The sequence below is a fragment of the Molothrus ater genome, chromosome 27 (assembly GCF_012460135.2).
Source record: "Molothrus ater isolate BHLD 08-10-18 breed brown headed cowbird chromosome 27, BPBGC_Mater_1.1, whole genome shotgun sequence".
Classification (NCBI taxonomy): domain Eukaryota; kingdom Metazoa; phylum Chordata; class Aves; order Passeriformes; family Icteridae; genus Molothrus; species Molothrus ater.
The window spans coordinates 5,420,934-5,435,783 of NC_050504.2; the positions used below are offsets into that span (position 1 = coordinate 5,420,934).

Here is a 14,850-nt window from a genome sequence, read left to right on the forward strand (position 1 = left end):
GGGTCCAGCGTGGATCCAGTGTAGATCCAGCGTGGATCCAGCGTGGATCCAGCAGGGATCCAGTGTAGATCCAGCGTGGGTCCAGTGTGGATCCAGCGTGGGTCCAGCGTGGAGTTACTGCAGAGCTCATGTGGACGCTTTGTGCTCCTTCTTCTCCTTTTCCTTCCATTTTTCCTCCTTTCTTCTCCTTTTTCTTTCTTCTCTTCTTCTCCTCCTCCTTCTCCATCCCCTGCAGAGCTGGAGCAGCTCCCTCCCATCCAAGCTGGACCTGGAGCTGCAGTGATGGCAGAAAATCCCCAAATTCCCACCGTTTCATCCCAGAGCCCCTGGAATCCCCAATAAAAGCCCTGGAGCCGAGGCTGGTACAGTGAATAAGCCGTTTTTATTTTTTTGTCCTGTGCTCACAACAATCTCTTTTCTCTCCCTGACAGGTCACAGATCATTCAAATCAAAATAAGTTTCTAAGAGGAAACAAAAAGAAATAATTTAAACACACGCACAGGGCTCTCTCTGCATTCCAACCTCCCCACACCCCAACTCTTGTGCTTCATTCCCGGGGGGCCAGAGGGGGCTCGGGGCTCCCGGCCGGCCCATCCCAGCTCCAAGCATTCCCAAAAAAACCTGGAAACCATTCCCACAAACCCACACACATCTTGCCAGCGGGCCTTCCCTGCTGCTTTCCCAGGTGGAAGCCCCACCCCGGGATCCTCCCTGGATCCCGTGCACAGGACTGGCTCGGAAAAGCCGTTATTTTCATTTTTTTCATTTTATTTATTTTTTTTTAAGCTTTTTTTTTTCCTTTTTTTTTTTTTTTTTTTGTTAATTTCTATATTTTTTTTTCTGGTTGCTGGTAAAGTCAGAACACTCCCAGCTGTGCTATATGGAAATACAGCTCTAGGATGGTCTCCGAGGTGTGGAGACCTGACAGTGATCAAGGCACTACCCCCACCCCCCTCCTGAAAAACAAAGGAAGTCAGACCAACACCTCTAGGGACAGAAGAGAATCCTATAATGTGATCACACGGTTACACGGAATCTTTATGGCAAAGAGAACATTGAGCAGCTTTGAACGTTTGGGCTTCTCCCTTTTTTTTTTTTTCTATTTTTTTTTTTTTTGTAATTTTTTTTTTTAGGTTTTTTTTTGTTTTGTTTTGTTTGTTTGTTTTTTACTCAACACAAGCACTTCTAGACCCTAAAAGGGGGAGGGAAAAAGTCAAGGCTGGAACCCCCAGAGAAGCCAAGCGTGGTTGTGGGACGGGGCCCTGCAGCTGCTGAATGCTCGAGGGGGCGCCCCAAGGCCGGGGCCGAGCTCGGCATCGGGGTCCCAGCGCTCCCCTTGTGCTGTTCCTGACCCAAAATCCCTTCCCCATCCCCGAGCTCTGCCCGGATCCCCCCTCGCTCTCCTTCCTCCCAGGATGGATTTCTTGCCCTTTCCCCCCGGCTCCGAGCGTCCTCGGGCAGGAAAGGGTTAACGGGAGTCACCCCCCCCCCCGGCTCTGCTCTTCCTCGGGCTGGAAAGGGTTAATGGAAGTCACGCCACTTTTTGTGTCTCTCCACGTGTGCCCTGGTCTGATCTCCATCGAGGAAGGAGAAATCTGGAATATCTCACACACACCGATGGCAAAAAACGGGGTCGGGATGAAAGGAAAAAGGGAAAAAAAAAACCAAAAAAGGAACCAAAAAAATAAAATAAAATAAAAAGAGGGAAAAAAAATTAAAAACAACCAACTACCTGAAATCACAGAACTTTGGAAGTTCAGAAAAACGTCTCTCCTATAACTTGGTTTGAAGTCCATTCGCTTAAATCTCTTTTTTTTTTCTTCTTTTTTGTTTTTTTTTTCTCTTACTTAAAGCCAGTTCCTAACAGTAGTTTGTTTTTTTTTTTTTTGTGGGATTTTTTTTTTGTCGGGTTTTTTTTTTTTTTGTTTTTTTTTTTGTTTTATCCACCTCGTGCCAACCTCCCCAGCAGCGATGCCAGCTCGTCCCTGCTCTCCCAGCACCCCGGGGGTGGCCGGTGGCAGCTGGGCTTGGGCTGGGCCCCGTCCCCGGCTCCTCGGGAACGGCCGCTCCCGCAGAGTCCCCGGCGCCGCCGGCGCCGCGCGCGGCTCCAGGAGACAGAATCGGATAAGAAGGCATCAAAGTTCCCTCCGCAAGCACCTCCAGGCTCGGCCCTCATCCCAGCTCTCCCTTCCGCCGCCGCCTTCACTTCCTCCTGTCCTTCTGCTTGCGCTCCTGGCGGCGCGGCTGCGGCTCGGCGGGCGCGGGCGCGCGCGGGATCAGCAGCACGCTGCCGTCGCTGCCGTACTGCAGCGCGTAGCGGCTGGGCGAGTAGGGCCGGCCCTGCTCGTCCCGCAGCCGCCCAAACACCTCCTGGTACAGGCTCTGCACCTTCTGCTTCATCTGCCGGATGGACTTGAGGAACTCCACCTTCTCCCTGAGCAGTTTGGACTTGTCGCGCTGCAGCTCCTCCACGTCGCGCTCCAGGTTGAGGATGGTGTCCAGCTTCCTCTTGCGGCAGTTCTGCGCCGCCATCTTGTTCTTGCCGCGCCGGCGGATGTCGCGGATGAGGCTGAGCTGGGCCTCGCTCAGCTGGTACTTGGACAGGAGCTCGTTGAACTCCTCCACGGGCAGGTTGATGATCTTGTCGTTGGTGAAGGGGATCTTCATGGCCCTGGCGCGGTGCTCGTCGCGGCTCAGCTGCTTGTCCAGCAGCTCGGATGGTTTCTCCTTGCCGCTCTTCTTGCCGGCGCCGGGCGCTTTGGGCTCCTCGGGGTCCAGGGCGCCCGGGGCCATGTTGTAGGTGTGGTTGTGGCCCACGTGCTCCAGGTAAGGCAGGTAATGGAGCTGCGCCGGGTCCTGGTAGCTCATGCGGCAGAACTTGCTGTACTCTGGCTGGTAGCCAACCGCCCCTTCCGCTTCCTCAAAGTCCACGTTCTCCGAGTCCGAGCTGTAGCCCACGGCGCCTTCCTCGGAAAACGAGGAGGAGGAGGAGGACGAAGAGGAAGAGGACGACGAGGACGAGGCTTCGGAGCTGCTCAGGGACGCGGGGCTGTGGCCGGAATCCAGGGAAAGACCTGAGTCGGAATCGAACTCCTCTTCCAGCTGCGAGGCCTGCACGGGGTTGAAGCCCTCCTCGATGGCCAAGTCCATCAGGCTGATCTCATCCAGCATGGCCTCGTCCAGCAGCCCCCCAAGGGGGTCGGGCAGCTCGGGCCCGGCCGTCTCGTTGGCCGTGCCGTTCATCTGGGGCGGGAAGAAGATCCCGCTCAGGTTGGTGGAGCCGAAGGTGCTGTTGAGGCCGGTGGAGTTGTCGGGCGCCAGCTGCAGCAGGGCCGAGCCGCCCGCCATGGGGGGGCTCTCGATGTCCGAGCTGAAGAGGGAGAAGTCCTGGGAGCAGCTGCCCAGCGAGGCCTGATGCAGGCTGACGTTCTGGTTGATGGGCGTGCCGGGGGCCAGGCTGTAGTTGGACGCCAGGAGGTCCCCGCCGGTGCCACCGTAGAGGCTCTCGGCGCTCGTGCTGTTCACCTCCATGGCCTGCAAGAGACGCGGCACAGCTCGGTGGAGGAGCCCCCGTGCCAAGGACGCGGCCAGATCCCACCCAGGAGCTCGCAGGTGGCACGGGGATGGCACGGGGATGGCACGGGGATGGCACGGTGTCACCGCAGTGTCACCGCGCGGGCCAGGACCCGAATTCACACCTGGAGGGACGAGGCCCTTCCCACCCTCACCTGCATCTCCATGATGGACATCAGGTCCTGCCACTGCTGCTCCAGGTCGAAGGGCGACTCGGACTCGGCCAGCAGAGGGGACAGCAGGCTGGGGGGGCCGCCCGGGGCCCGGCTCTGCCCGGGCACGGCCTCGCTCAGGGCCGAGACATCCGCAGCTGGGAACTGAGCACGCCAGGGAGTCAGGGCTGGCACCTCGGGCACGAGCGGGGATGAGCAGGGGTGACTGGGGACACTCAGGGATGATTGGGGACGCTCAGGGATGTTCAGGGATGGATTCTCAGGGATGCTCAGGGATGGATGCTCAGTGATGCAGCCACCCCCCAGCCCAGCGCCCTTCCCGCCCGCTTTCCCGTGAACTAACGAGGAGCAAAGCCAGGAGGTTTTAATTAACCACAGCCCTCCCTCCCCGCGTGTTTTCTCAGGGTGCCTGGAGCCTCCTGGAGCAGCCAAACCCAATTTGCTGCTGCAGGAGACGCACGGGAGGCACCGAAACCCCAGCGAGCGAGGCAGGGAGAGCCTGGGGATCCACCCCACGGGCTCACCTCGGAATTGTCCCCGAAGGGGAAGGTGGCCTCCAGCAGCCTAAGGCACTCCTCCAGGGACAGGGCTGTCTGGTCCTCCGCTCCGGGCACCTGGGGGACAGCAAACACAGGGCATGGGAGCCAAGGGCCTTGGGAGCTGCTGCTGAGGAGGAATCAGCTCCCTTCCAGCAGGGCTGGATCGCAGCGCATCCAAAAAGAGCCAGAGCCCCACCCAGTGCTCCTGTGCTGGCTCCATCCTCCTGCTCGCTCGGGGCTACGGGAAAGCGCCAGCGCCGCCGCTCCCGGCCAGCCGCTGTCCCTGCTGTCCCTGCTGTCCCCGCCGGCCACACGGGCCAGGGCGACTCTGCGGCTGCCCATGGGGACACGGCCCTGCCCAAATCCTGCTGCCCTCCTGGGCAAGCCCTGCTGCTGCTGCTGCTGGAGCAGCCCCCGCACGGGCAGCGGCACCGGCAGAGCCGCAGGGCCCCGGGAGCGCAGCCCCAGCCCGGCCGGCCCGGGGCGTTACCTGCGCAGGGAAACTCTCCCCGGTCTCTCCATCAACTAGCGGGATTCTATCCAAGACCTCATTCCCTGCACTCCTCCAGCTGTCCCCGCGCTCCCTCCCATCGCTCAGCTCTTTGTCCACTTCGCTCTCTTTCTGACGGTGGCTGTAGTCAAAAATCTCTCGCCCAGCGCCGAGATCAATATCCTGTCTCCACAGGATGTCAATCAAATCGATGTCCTGCAAGACAGACCACATTTCCTTCAGCCCCCTGGCCTGCCCTGGGGGGGGTCCCCGCCCAGCGGCCCCTCCCCAGGGACCCCCGCCCGTCCCGCAGCCCACCCGCCGGGCCCCCCTCGGCCGGGGCTCCGGAGCCGGGCGGGCCGGCCGGGAGCGGCTCTGCGGGCTCCGCATGGCCGGCGCTGCCCTGCCCGCCGCCCATGGCCGCCCGCCCGCCGCCGGGAGAGGCGGCGGGGGCCGCCCGGGCCCGCGTCGCGGCGGTGGCTGCGCCGTGCCCGCCTTGCATCAGCCCGTGGTGCCATCCCGGCCATTTGCATAAGGGGTGGGGTGGCAGGAAAATCCCCGCATTCCCACCCACCTGATGCAACTTGAGCCGCCGCCGCCTGTGCCGCTCCGCCGGGCCCCTGCCCGCTCCCCGCCGGCACCGGGCTGCCCGCAGCCCCCCGGGCTCCCCCCGCAGCCCCCCGCTCCTCGGGGCGGCCCCGGTACCTTTCTCATGTCCCCAGCTGCCGCCCGGGCCGCGGCGCACGCCGATCATGGTCCCCGGGGGAGGAAGAGGAGGAGGAGGCGGCGGCGGGGCGGGCTGGCCGGGGCGCGGCGCCGCGCACGCATCGCCGGCCGGGGCGGCGGCGGCAGCGGCGGGGGGAGCCGCGCTCCGCTCCGCCCCACCGGCCACAGGTGCCCGCGCGGCCCCGCTGCGGCGGCAGCAGCCGCCCCCGCCCCCGGTGCGGAGGATGCTGCTGTGGCTGCGGCGGCGGCCCCCGGGCGGGCGGCGGGGCCGGGAGGGGCTCGGCGGGGCCGGGAGGGGCTCGGGAGGGACCGGGAGGGGCTCGGCGGGGCCGCCCCCCCCACCCCCCCCCCCCGCCAACCCTCCCCCCGCCGTTCCCGGCTGCGGCGGCCGCCAAGCCCCGCCCCCTCCGCCAGACCACGCCCCCGCCCCGCCGGGATGCGGCGCTCCCAGACCCCGCCCCCTCCGCCGATGGCCCCGCCCCGCCCCGGGCGGTGGCCACGACCAATCAGCGCCAATGGGGGCCGCCGCCCTGACCAATCAGCGCCGGCGGGGGCCGCCCGCTCAGCCAATCAGTGCCCACCGGGCCGCGCCCCCGCCCTGGCGCAGCGGGGCCGCCCCCCCCCCTCCGGCCCCGCCCGCACCGCACCGGGAATGGGGAATGGGGGCGGGGAACACCGGGACCCCCGGCCCGGAGCCGCCACAGCCCGGGGTCACCTTGGGCCCGGCCCCCGGGACACCCCGGCCCGCAGGGCGCGACCCCCGGCGCGCCCCCTCCCCTCCTCGCACGGTGCGCCTCGGCCCGGGCACGCCCCGGCCCCGGTAACCGCGGCCAAGTGTAAGGAGATCCCCCGGGCGGGGGAGGACGGCGCGGAGCCCCCGCAGCTCATCACATGCCCCACGTATTTTTATCCTCGTGTTGTGGAAACGGCCCCGGGCACGGAGCCTCCGCCGCCCTCCCCACCCCCAATGCTGCAGAGGGAAGCGCCGGGATTTAATCCCAGCTTTGTCTTTAGCCCCGGCTCAAAATGGGCATTTTTTTATCCGTGGGATAAAAATCAAGTGGATTTCATAATTCCCCTCCCGCCCCGCCCGCTCTCCGGGTGCTGCAACGCCCAAAAAGGAAAAAAAAAAAAAAAGAAAAAAAAAAAAGGAAAAAAAAATCCCGCACAGCATTCCCGGAGCGAGTTCCAGCTCTTCCCAAAATTATTTATATCGCCCGTATTCCCCCGGCAAGGTCGCGCCTGGACCGCGCACAACCCACCGGGAGTCGCAATGTGCCAGGAAAAGTCATGGAAAAATTTCCAGGCCGGCCCCCGGAGCCATCTGCAGCCCGGTCCCCGCCCGGGCCGGCGGGCACAGCCCCCGGAGCTCCCTCCGGGGAGCCGGGCTGGAAAATCGCCCCCTGAAACAGCCCCAAAATGAAACTGCGGGGGAGGAGGGCGCGGGATCGGGCGAGGGAGTGACGTGGGAGCCAGACGGGATTTCCTGGAGCCACCGCGGCCGCGGCTCCCGGCCCGCACCGCTCCGGGAACCGCGGAAAAAACAGAGCCTGGAGGGAGCGGGGAGGGAGGAAAACCGGGATCGGGGGGAATCATGGAGAACAGAGAGCCTGGAGAGACAGGGATGGGGAGAAACTGGGATGGGGGGGAATAATGGGAAACAGAGCCTGGAGGGACAGGGATGGGGGAGAAACCGGGACTGGGGGGGAATAATGGAAAACAGAGCCCTGAGAGTGCCAGGGATCCTGTCTGGCACGGTTTTGGGGGAAATAATGGAAAACGGAGCCTTGAGAGTGAGCAGAGATGGAGGAAAAGCCGGGATCAGGGGGAAATGATGGGAAACAGAGCCCCGAGGATGAGCAGGGGGATGCGGGAAGGGCCGGGATCTCCCCCACCCACCCCTCCCTGATTCCCTGATGCCCGGGCTCCACTCCCAGCACAGCCAGGCCCGGGGAGGCCGCTGGAAACGGCAGCTCCCGGCCTCTCTGTGCCCGAATTCCCCAAATCTGAGCCCGGTTTCCCTGCCCGGGGAGGGAGGCAGCTCCCGGCCTCTCTGTGCCCGAATTCCCCCAAATCTGAGCCCGGTTTCCCTGCCGAAAGCTCCTCAGAGCCAGGAATTCCCAGCTCAGGAAGGGTGGCGGAGCCTCCCGGGAGTGACCTTGCACAAGGATCCACCCGATCCCGTTCCCGAGGCTGGGAATGGCCTCCCTGGGGATCCCCAGGGGGACGTTCAGCCTCGTGTCCCTCTGGCACCTCCAAGGTCGCTGCTGCCAGCCCAGAGCGGGGTTTTCCCCCTGGAACAGGCGGGGAAATGGGGATGACGTTCCCAGGGCCTGCTCCATCATCACCTCCAGCTCAGTCTCTGCAGTGCTCCCCCCACAGCTGTTCCCACAGCCTGACCCTGATCCCGATCCCAAACCCCAGCCCCAATCCCAACCCCTGCTGCAGCACATGCCAGTGGCTCCCGGTGCCCTGCTGGGAGGGCAGAGCCGTGCTGGAAGGACCTGGGGACACGGATCAGCACTGACAGCCCCATTCCATAGACCTGGAAGGACCTGGGGACACGGATCAGCACTGACAGCCCCATTCCATAGACCTGGAAGGACCTGGGGACACGGATCAGCACTGACAGCCCCATTCCATAGACCTGGAAGGACCTGGGGACACGGATCAGCACTGATGGCCCCATTCCATAGACCTGGAAGGACCTGGGGACACGGATCAGCACTGAGACCCCATTTAACACCACTGGAAGGACCCAAGGCTGGGAATTACCACTGACAGCCCCATTTCACAGCCCTCAGGAAGGACCTGAGGCCATGGATCAGCACTGAGACTCCCATTCCATAGACCTGGAAGGACCTGGGGACACGGATCAGCACTGACAGCCCAATTCCCTGGCCCTGGCAGGAGCCAAGGCCGCGGATCAGCCCCCACGGAACCCGGGATGAGCCGTGACCAAGGCAGCCCTGCCACAGCCTCAGCAGCAGCTCCCGGGGCCAGAATCACATCCCAGCCTTCCCAAAGGTCAGGGCTCCAGCAGGAAAACCAAACCCAGCCCAGCCCAGCCCAGCCAGATGGGGAGGGAAACTGAGCGAGGAACGGAATTCTGGGGAGGAAAACTGAGTGAAGAATGGAATTCTGGGGAGGAAAAGTGAGCATGGAACTGAATTCTGGGGAGGAAGACTGCATGAGGAGCTGAATTTTGGGGAGGAAAAGTGAGCATGGAACTGAATTCTGGGGAGGAAAACTGCATGAGGAGCTGAATTTTGGGGAGGAACTCTGAGGGAGAGCAGACTCCTGGGGAGGAACACTGAGGGAGGAGCAGGCTCCTGGCCGGGCTCCAGCCCAGCAGCCCAACCACCTGCTCCACACCTGGGCCAGGCTCTTTCCCAACAGCCCTGTTTATTTCCCAGCTGCATTGCTCGCTTTCCCAATCCCCAGAGTCACGAGGGGCCCCAGCTCCTTCCCCCTCCTTTCACTGCTCCTCTGCAGCCAGAACAGAGCAGACAAAAAGGGAAAACCACCCCGGAATTACCCCGGGAGCGCTGAAACCCAGCCCGGCTCCCGGATTGCGACACCCCGAGTGCCAAACGCAGCAACGCCCAAGCCGAACCCAAAGCCCTCCCTCAACGCACCCCAGAGCCCCCCGCTTCCTACCTCCTTGGTGAGATCCCCGTTGGCGGGCGCTGCCACGGCTCCCAGGTCCTCCAGCTCCTCCCCAAAGCCCTGCTCGGCCCCGGCGTCCCTGTCGGCGCCGCCGCCGCCGTCCTGCGGCCCCTCGGGCTCCCTGTGCACCAGCCAGGCGCTGAGCTCGGTGCTGGGCACCTGCAGCCGGTCCAGAGCCCTCACCTGGCTGAGCAGGCGGCGGGCGCTGAAGTAGGAGTCCAGCTCGACGCTCTTGGGGTGGATGCCATAGCCGTGCAGCGTGTTCTGCAGCTGGTGGAACTGGGTCTGCGCGTAGGCCGAGCTGGGGCCCAGGATGATCTCGCGCAGCGGCGGCAGCTGCGAGCTCAGGTAGCTGTCCACGTCCACGCGCACCCCGATCAGGCTCAGCAGGATGGTGAACTGGATCAGCCCTTCCGTGAAGTATTTCTTCAGGGAGAGCATCTCTGGTTCGGGGAAAAATTAAAAATAAATAAATAAAAGCTAAAAACAAACAAGGATGGAGGTTGGGGACGGACAGCGAGGAGCTGTCGGAGGGCGAAGCCTCCGCACACAACACACAACAGGTTGGGTGGGTTTGGCTTTGCTCTGCCCCACTTTCAAATAATCATTTCTGCCCTTCGGGGCAGAGCTAAAAGCCAGGAGGAATGTTTAAAGAACGTTCGAAAGGTTTTTAGTTCAACGAGGTTTGGTTTTCCTCTGAAAAGGCAGGAAATTGGTGCGTGGAGAACTGGAGAAAACCAAAGTTTGAAGCCGGGAATTGTCGCCGGCAGCTCCACCCTCGCCTTCCCTTTTGTTTTTATCCCGCGGAGCACGCGGAGACGCGGAATTCCGCGATCCATGTGACTTACTGTCCGAAAACTCCACATGCAGCGACTTTCCGTGTGCCCCCGCAGCTGCCCCCGCTCCGGCACGGGCTCTGCTCCTTCCAGCAGCTCCTCCTTCTTCTCCTCTTCTGCTCCCGACGCTTTCTGCAGGAGCCTTTTATGAGTCAAAGGTCCCGAGCATGGGAAGGTCCAAAGACTCCAACGCTCCCGGCTGCGATTTCATCAGCAGCTGAAATGTAACCAGAGAGCAAACACGGTAACACCGGGGCACCACCCTGCCCGCACAGCGCCTGCCCCGCGCCGAACCCGGGGGATTTCACCGCGATTCCCGGTTCTCCTGCCTCGGCCGAGTTACCTCCGGCGGCAGCACCGTCCGCGCTGCCCCTGCCCGAGCTATTCTTAGGCCGGTGCGTCAACTTCCCGCAGCCCGGAGGAATCCGGCCGCCCGTCCCTGCTCAGCCCAGCTCCAGCCGGGCCGGGGCTGTTCCATGGAACACCGGCCACGCTCCCGGGCCCGCCCCGCGCCGCTCCCGCCGCCCCCAGCGCGCCGGGGCGGCTCCCGCGGAGCGGAGCCTGAGCTGGGGGGATGCCGAGCTTTGGGGGGGTCCCCGGTTTTGGGGGGGGTTTCCCCGGTTTTGGGGGGGTTTCCCCGGTTTCGGGGGGTCCTCGGTGGGGGCCACGTGCGCTCCCCGTTCCCGGGGCCCTTTAAGGCCCCACGTGACCTCACACTCACACACACACACACACACACACACCCCCCCCCCCGGCGCGGCCACGTGACCCCGCCCCACCCGCGCGCGCGCTCCCGCGGCCTCGCCGTCCCTCTCGGCGCCGCCCGCCCCGCCCCGCGCGCGCCGCCGCCGCCGCCACCACCCGCACGCCACCACCGCCCCCCCGCACCCTCCGCCACCACAGATTCCGCCCCCGCCGGTACCCGCCGGGCTCCGCCGCTGCTCCGGCCCCGCCGCCGCCGCCGCTCCCGCTCCCCGCCCCGGCCCAACCGCCCCCCCCGCCCGCCTCGCCTGGCGCCGCCGCCAATCATCGCCCGCCGAGGGCAGGCGGGAGCGAGGCGCGGACCAATGGGAAGCGGGCGGCGGAGAGTTCCTCCCGCCTCCCCGGCGCCGCTTTGATTGGCAGGCAAACTGACCAATGGGCACGCGGAGAGGCGCGGGCGGCCCTCGCGCTCAGCGCAGCCAAGCCAATGGGAAATCAGAAATAGACAAGAGCAGCTGTCCCCGCTCTGCGATTGATTGACAACATACCCATCCAATAGCGCGCAAAGTCTTTACTGAGTGACAGCGGCAGAAACCAATGAGACGACGTACAGGATTCACGCGCTTGAGTGGCAGCATCACTCACCAATCGCTGAGGGGCAAGGGCACCGCCCCCTCGCCCTGCAGAGGTTGTCAAGGCAACGGGCGGCCCGGGCCCTCAGTGGGGTGAGGCCGCCATGGCGGGGCCGCGCTGGGCCCGCACCCCCGGCGGGCTCTGAGGGGGCCGCTCCCGAGGCGGCTCCTCAGCCTTGTTCCCCTCGGGAGCACCCACAGGCCTTGGACATGGAGGGAGATCTGGGGGCGATGGCCCCCGGGGGTCCCAGGGCCGGTGTTAGTGACTGCTGGGTGTCAGCAGGTGAGGGCCAGGCTGGGGCTCTTCCCAACCACCTCAGCTGCCCAAAAATCTGCTCCGGGCCGGGATCTGTGTGAAAAAAGGTGGAAAAGCGCTGCTAGCATCAGGCCCTGGCCTTCCCTTTCCTTTCCAGGGTCATCAACCCCTAACCCAGCCTAAAACCCCGTAACCTAATTAAACATCTACAGGGCAGGGTTCAAACCCGGAGCGGGTCATTCACCCCTGCCTGCATGGATCCGTGCGGGATTCCTGCCCTTCCCACATGGATCCCTGTGAGATTCCTGCTCCTTCTCCCATTCCCACATAGATCCACATGGGATTCCCGCCCATCCCAGCTCCGTGTGGGATTCCTGCCCCTTCCCACACGGATCCCTGTGGGATTCCTGCCCTTTCTCCCCTTCCCACACAGATGCCTGTTGGATTTCTGCCCACCCCTGCTCCATTTGGGACTCCTGCCTGTTCACTCCTTCCCCCATGGATCTGTGTGGGATTCCTGCCTGCTCTCCCCACCCCACACGGATCCCTGCCCATCCCTGGGCCCCATTCCTGCCCGGCCCGGTGCCAGCCCGGCAGGTGGGCGGCTGGGGCAGCGCCACCCCGATCCTGCCATTCCTGCCCGTCCCAGACACCCCTGCCCTGCCCCAGAAACCTGCCGGGACAGACAGGATGCCACAGACGCTGCTTCATCCCGGGAAAAAAAAATAAAAAACCATGGAAAAATAAAATCCCATGGGAAAAAACCGTGGGATCTGAGGCCTGGCGGCAGGGAGAGGCTGGCCAGGTTACCCCAGGGTTGTCCAGGCTGCTTGTGCCCCCCAAAACCTCCAGAGATCCAGGGAGGACTCCAGGGAGACAAGGGAAGGTGTTTGAGGGGCTGGAAGTGCCTGGATCCCGGAGATTTTGGGTCATGTCCTCCCCAAACCCTCCCTGGGATGGATTTTGGGGGTGTTGCCCACCCTAAACCTTCCCTGGGATGGATTTTGGGGATGTTTTCCACCCTAAACCTCCCTGGGATGGAGATTTGGGGGTGTTTCCCTCCCTAAACCCCCCTGGGTTGAATTTGGGGTTTTTTTTCCACCCTAAACCCTACCAGGATAGATTTTGGGGTTGTTGCCCACCCTAAATTCCCCCTGGGATCGAGATCTGGGCTTCTTTTCCACCCTAATCCCCCCTGGGTTGGATTTTGGGGGTGTTGCCCACCCTAAATCCCCCCCAAAGGGAAAAGGGGGTGTCTGGCAGCCCCCCCAAACCCCTCCCGTGCCAGTTCCCAGCTGGGAACCCGAGCTGGGCTGTCCCTCTGGGTTATTTTTGGTGTCCCCAGGGCTATTTGGGGACAGCTGGCCCTGTCCCCGTGCCCACCTCGTGCCACTGGAGGGGGGGGCACGGAGCCCCTTCCCCATTTTTGCCCCCCAGGAAAATGCTCCCAGCCCCAAAAATTAAAGGAAAAAATCTTCCCAAGCAAGGGAAAATTCGAGTGAGTCACCAGAAAATTCCAGGCTGGGAGAGCTCAGGGAATGGGAGCAGGGACAGGGATTATTTGGGGTCCCCAAATCCAAGATCCCCTGAATCCAAGAGCCCCTTCCCCATTTTTTTCTCCTCCAGGGAAACGCCCCACCCCAAAAATGAAAACGAACAAGGGAGGGAGGGTTCGGGTGAGTCACTGGAAAATTCCAGACTGGGAGAGCTCAGGGAATGGGAGCAGGGGTTGGGATTATTTGGGATGGATCCAGGAGCCCCTTCCCAGGTCTGGGATCTGCCCCCAGCGCTGATGACATCCAGGGATTAATTAGGCACTAATGAAGTTTGTCCTTCCCAGCTGCATCCAGCCGCAATTAAAGATTTTCCCGCCCAATCCGGTGTTGGGGCGGACCCGGCTCTTCCCTTCCTTGCTAGGGTGGCTTTTTGGGGTGTTTATGGGTTTTTGTTAAATCCCAACCTTTATGGAGCGATCACTTCCACGGGTCCAGCACAGGGGTCCCATGGGGCTGGGACCCCCCACTCCCCATGGATGTTCCCGACAGACCCTCCCAGGCTTGGGACAACCGTCCTAAGGACACCCCAACATTGGGATCACCCCCTTTTCGGGAACCCCCAACCCCACAGACCCCACCCCACATTGGGGTCACTCCCTTTTTGGGACCCCCCCACTCGGGTTTCGCCCCATTCCCGGGTAACCCCAACCCTACAGAGCCCCCCAGGCTGGCACAGCCTGTCCAGAGTCCCCCACGCCCCAATGCGACCCCAAAATTCATCCCTGGGACCCCAAAATCCGCCCCTACTCCCCCCCAAGGCCGCGGCCCCAGCGCGCCTCTTTCCCAACGCGCCTTGCGACACCGGCTTCATTTGCATAGCGCCGCCCCTTACACATCACGATGTCCTTATTAGGTGAATGACCACGCCCATTCCCACCGTGGCTCCGCCCCTCGTGCCCCGCCCCGGGTCGCGCATTCGCGGTCCTGCAGCGCCGCCTGCCGGTGATTCTGCAGCAGCGCGCAGGGCCCCGCCCCGAGACCCCCAAACCGGGACCCCGCCCTGACCCCGCCCAAACCGGGACCCCGCCTTCACCCCGCCCTCACCCCCAAACCGAGACCCCGCCCTGACCCCGTCCTCATCCCCCAAACCTGAATCCCCCTTCCGGACGCCCCAAAACTCTGCGCCCCATAACCCCCTTCCCCTCCTCCCCAGTTGTAGCGCCCCCCTCAATCACAGGGGGTCCCCTCCCTTGGCACCCCCCGGGGACGCCCCAAACCCGGGAACCCCCCTATGCACACCCTGGGCACCCCCAAAGCGGCGCCAGCCGGGGGTGGGGGCACGAAGCGCCCCCCAAACCCCAGCCCAGTCCCCTCCTGTCCCCGCTTTGGGGGTGTCCCCATCCCTGGGGGCTCTGTGTCCCCCCCGTGTCCCCTCGGGATGGCGACCCTGGGTGTGCCCCCCTCCCTCCGCAGCCCGAGAACAAAGAGGGGCAGGAGGAGGAGGAGGAGGAGGAGCGCGAAGGCCCCGGCGGTGACAGCTGGTGCCCCCCGGGTGACACGGGGACAAAGGCACCGCTGCCGGCGACAGAGGGGCTGAGCGGGGGGCGACAGGGCGGGGGGACAGCGGCCCCACAGCACCCCAAACACCCCACAGCACCCCAAACACCCCACAGCATCATGCAGCACCCCACAGCACCCCAAACACCCCAAATATCCCACAGCACCCCAAACACCCCAGAGCCGTGTGGGGTGCAGGGC

The 14,850-nt window shown here is 63.6% G+C and overlaps 1 protein-coding gene across 4 annotated transcripts; it reads right to left on the reverse strand.

The window, feature by feature from the left end:
• Positions 1–363: 363 nt before the first annotated feature.
• NFE2L1 (NFE2 like bZIP transcription factor 1) lies at positions 364–10,988 on the reverse strand. Of its 4 annotated transcripts, none has more exons than XM_036398690.2 (7): positions 10,929–10,988; positions 10,019–10,223; positions 9,162–9,613; positions 4,776–4,991; positions 4,271–4,360; positions 3,729–3,890; positions 364–3,534 (listed from the first exon to the last, which is right to left on the reverse strand). In XM_036398690.2, the coding sequence occupies exons 3-7, from the start codon at positions 9,609–9,611 to the stop codon at positions 2,203–2,205; spliced, it is 2,250 nt and encodes a 749-aa protein (XP_036254583.1). In that variant the 5' UTR covers positions 9,612–9,613; positions 10,019–10,223; positions 10,929–10,988; the 3' UTR covers positions 364–2,202. The 4 variants fall into 4 exon arrangements, with proteins under 4 accessions (XP_036254583.1, XP_036254584.1, XP_054373386.1 ...); XM_036398691.2 differs by lacking the exon at positions 10,929–10,988 and adding an exon at positions 10,350–10,612; XM_054517411.1 differs by lacking the exons at positions 4,776–4,991; positions 10,929–10,988 and adding an exon at positions 10,350–10,612.
• Between the last annotated feature and the right edge of the window lie 3,862 nt (positions 10,989–14,850).

Coding starts and splice junctions, on each gene's coding strand:
- NFE2L1 (XM_036398690.2), bottom strand. CDS start 9,611: ATGCTCTCCCTGAAGAAATACTTCACGGAAGGGCTGATCCAGTTCACC. Junction 4,992..9,161: donor ACGGGGATCTCACCAAGGAG/GTAGGAAGCGGG, acceptor TCTGTCTTGCAG/GACATCGATTTGATTGACAT. Junction 3,535..3,728: donor TGTCCATCATGGAGATGCAG/GTGAGGGTGGGA, acceptor CGTCTCTTGCAG/GCCATGGAGGTGAACAGCAC.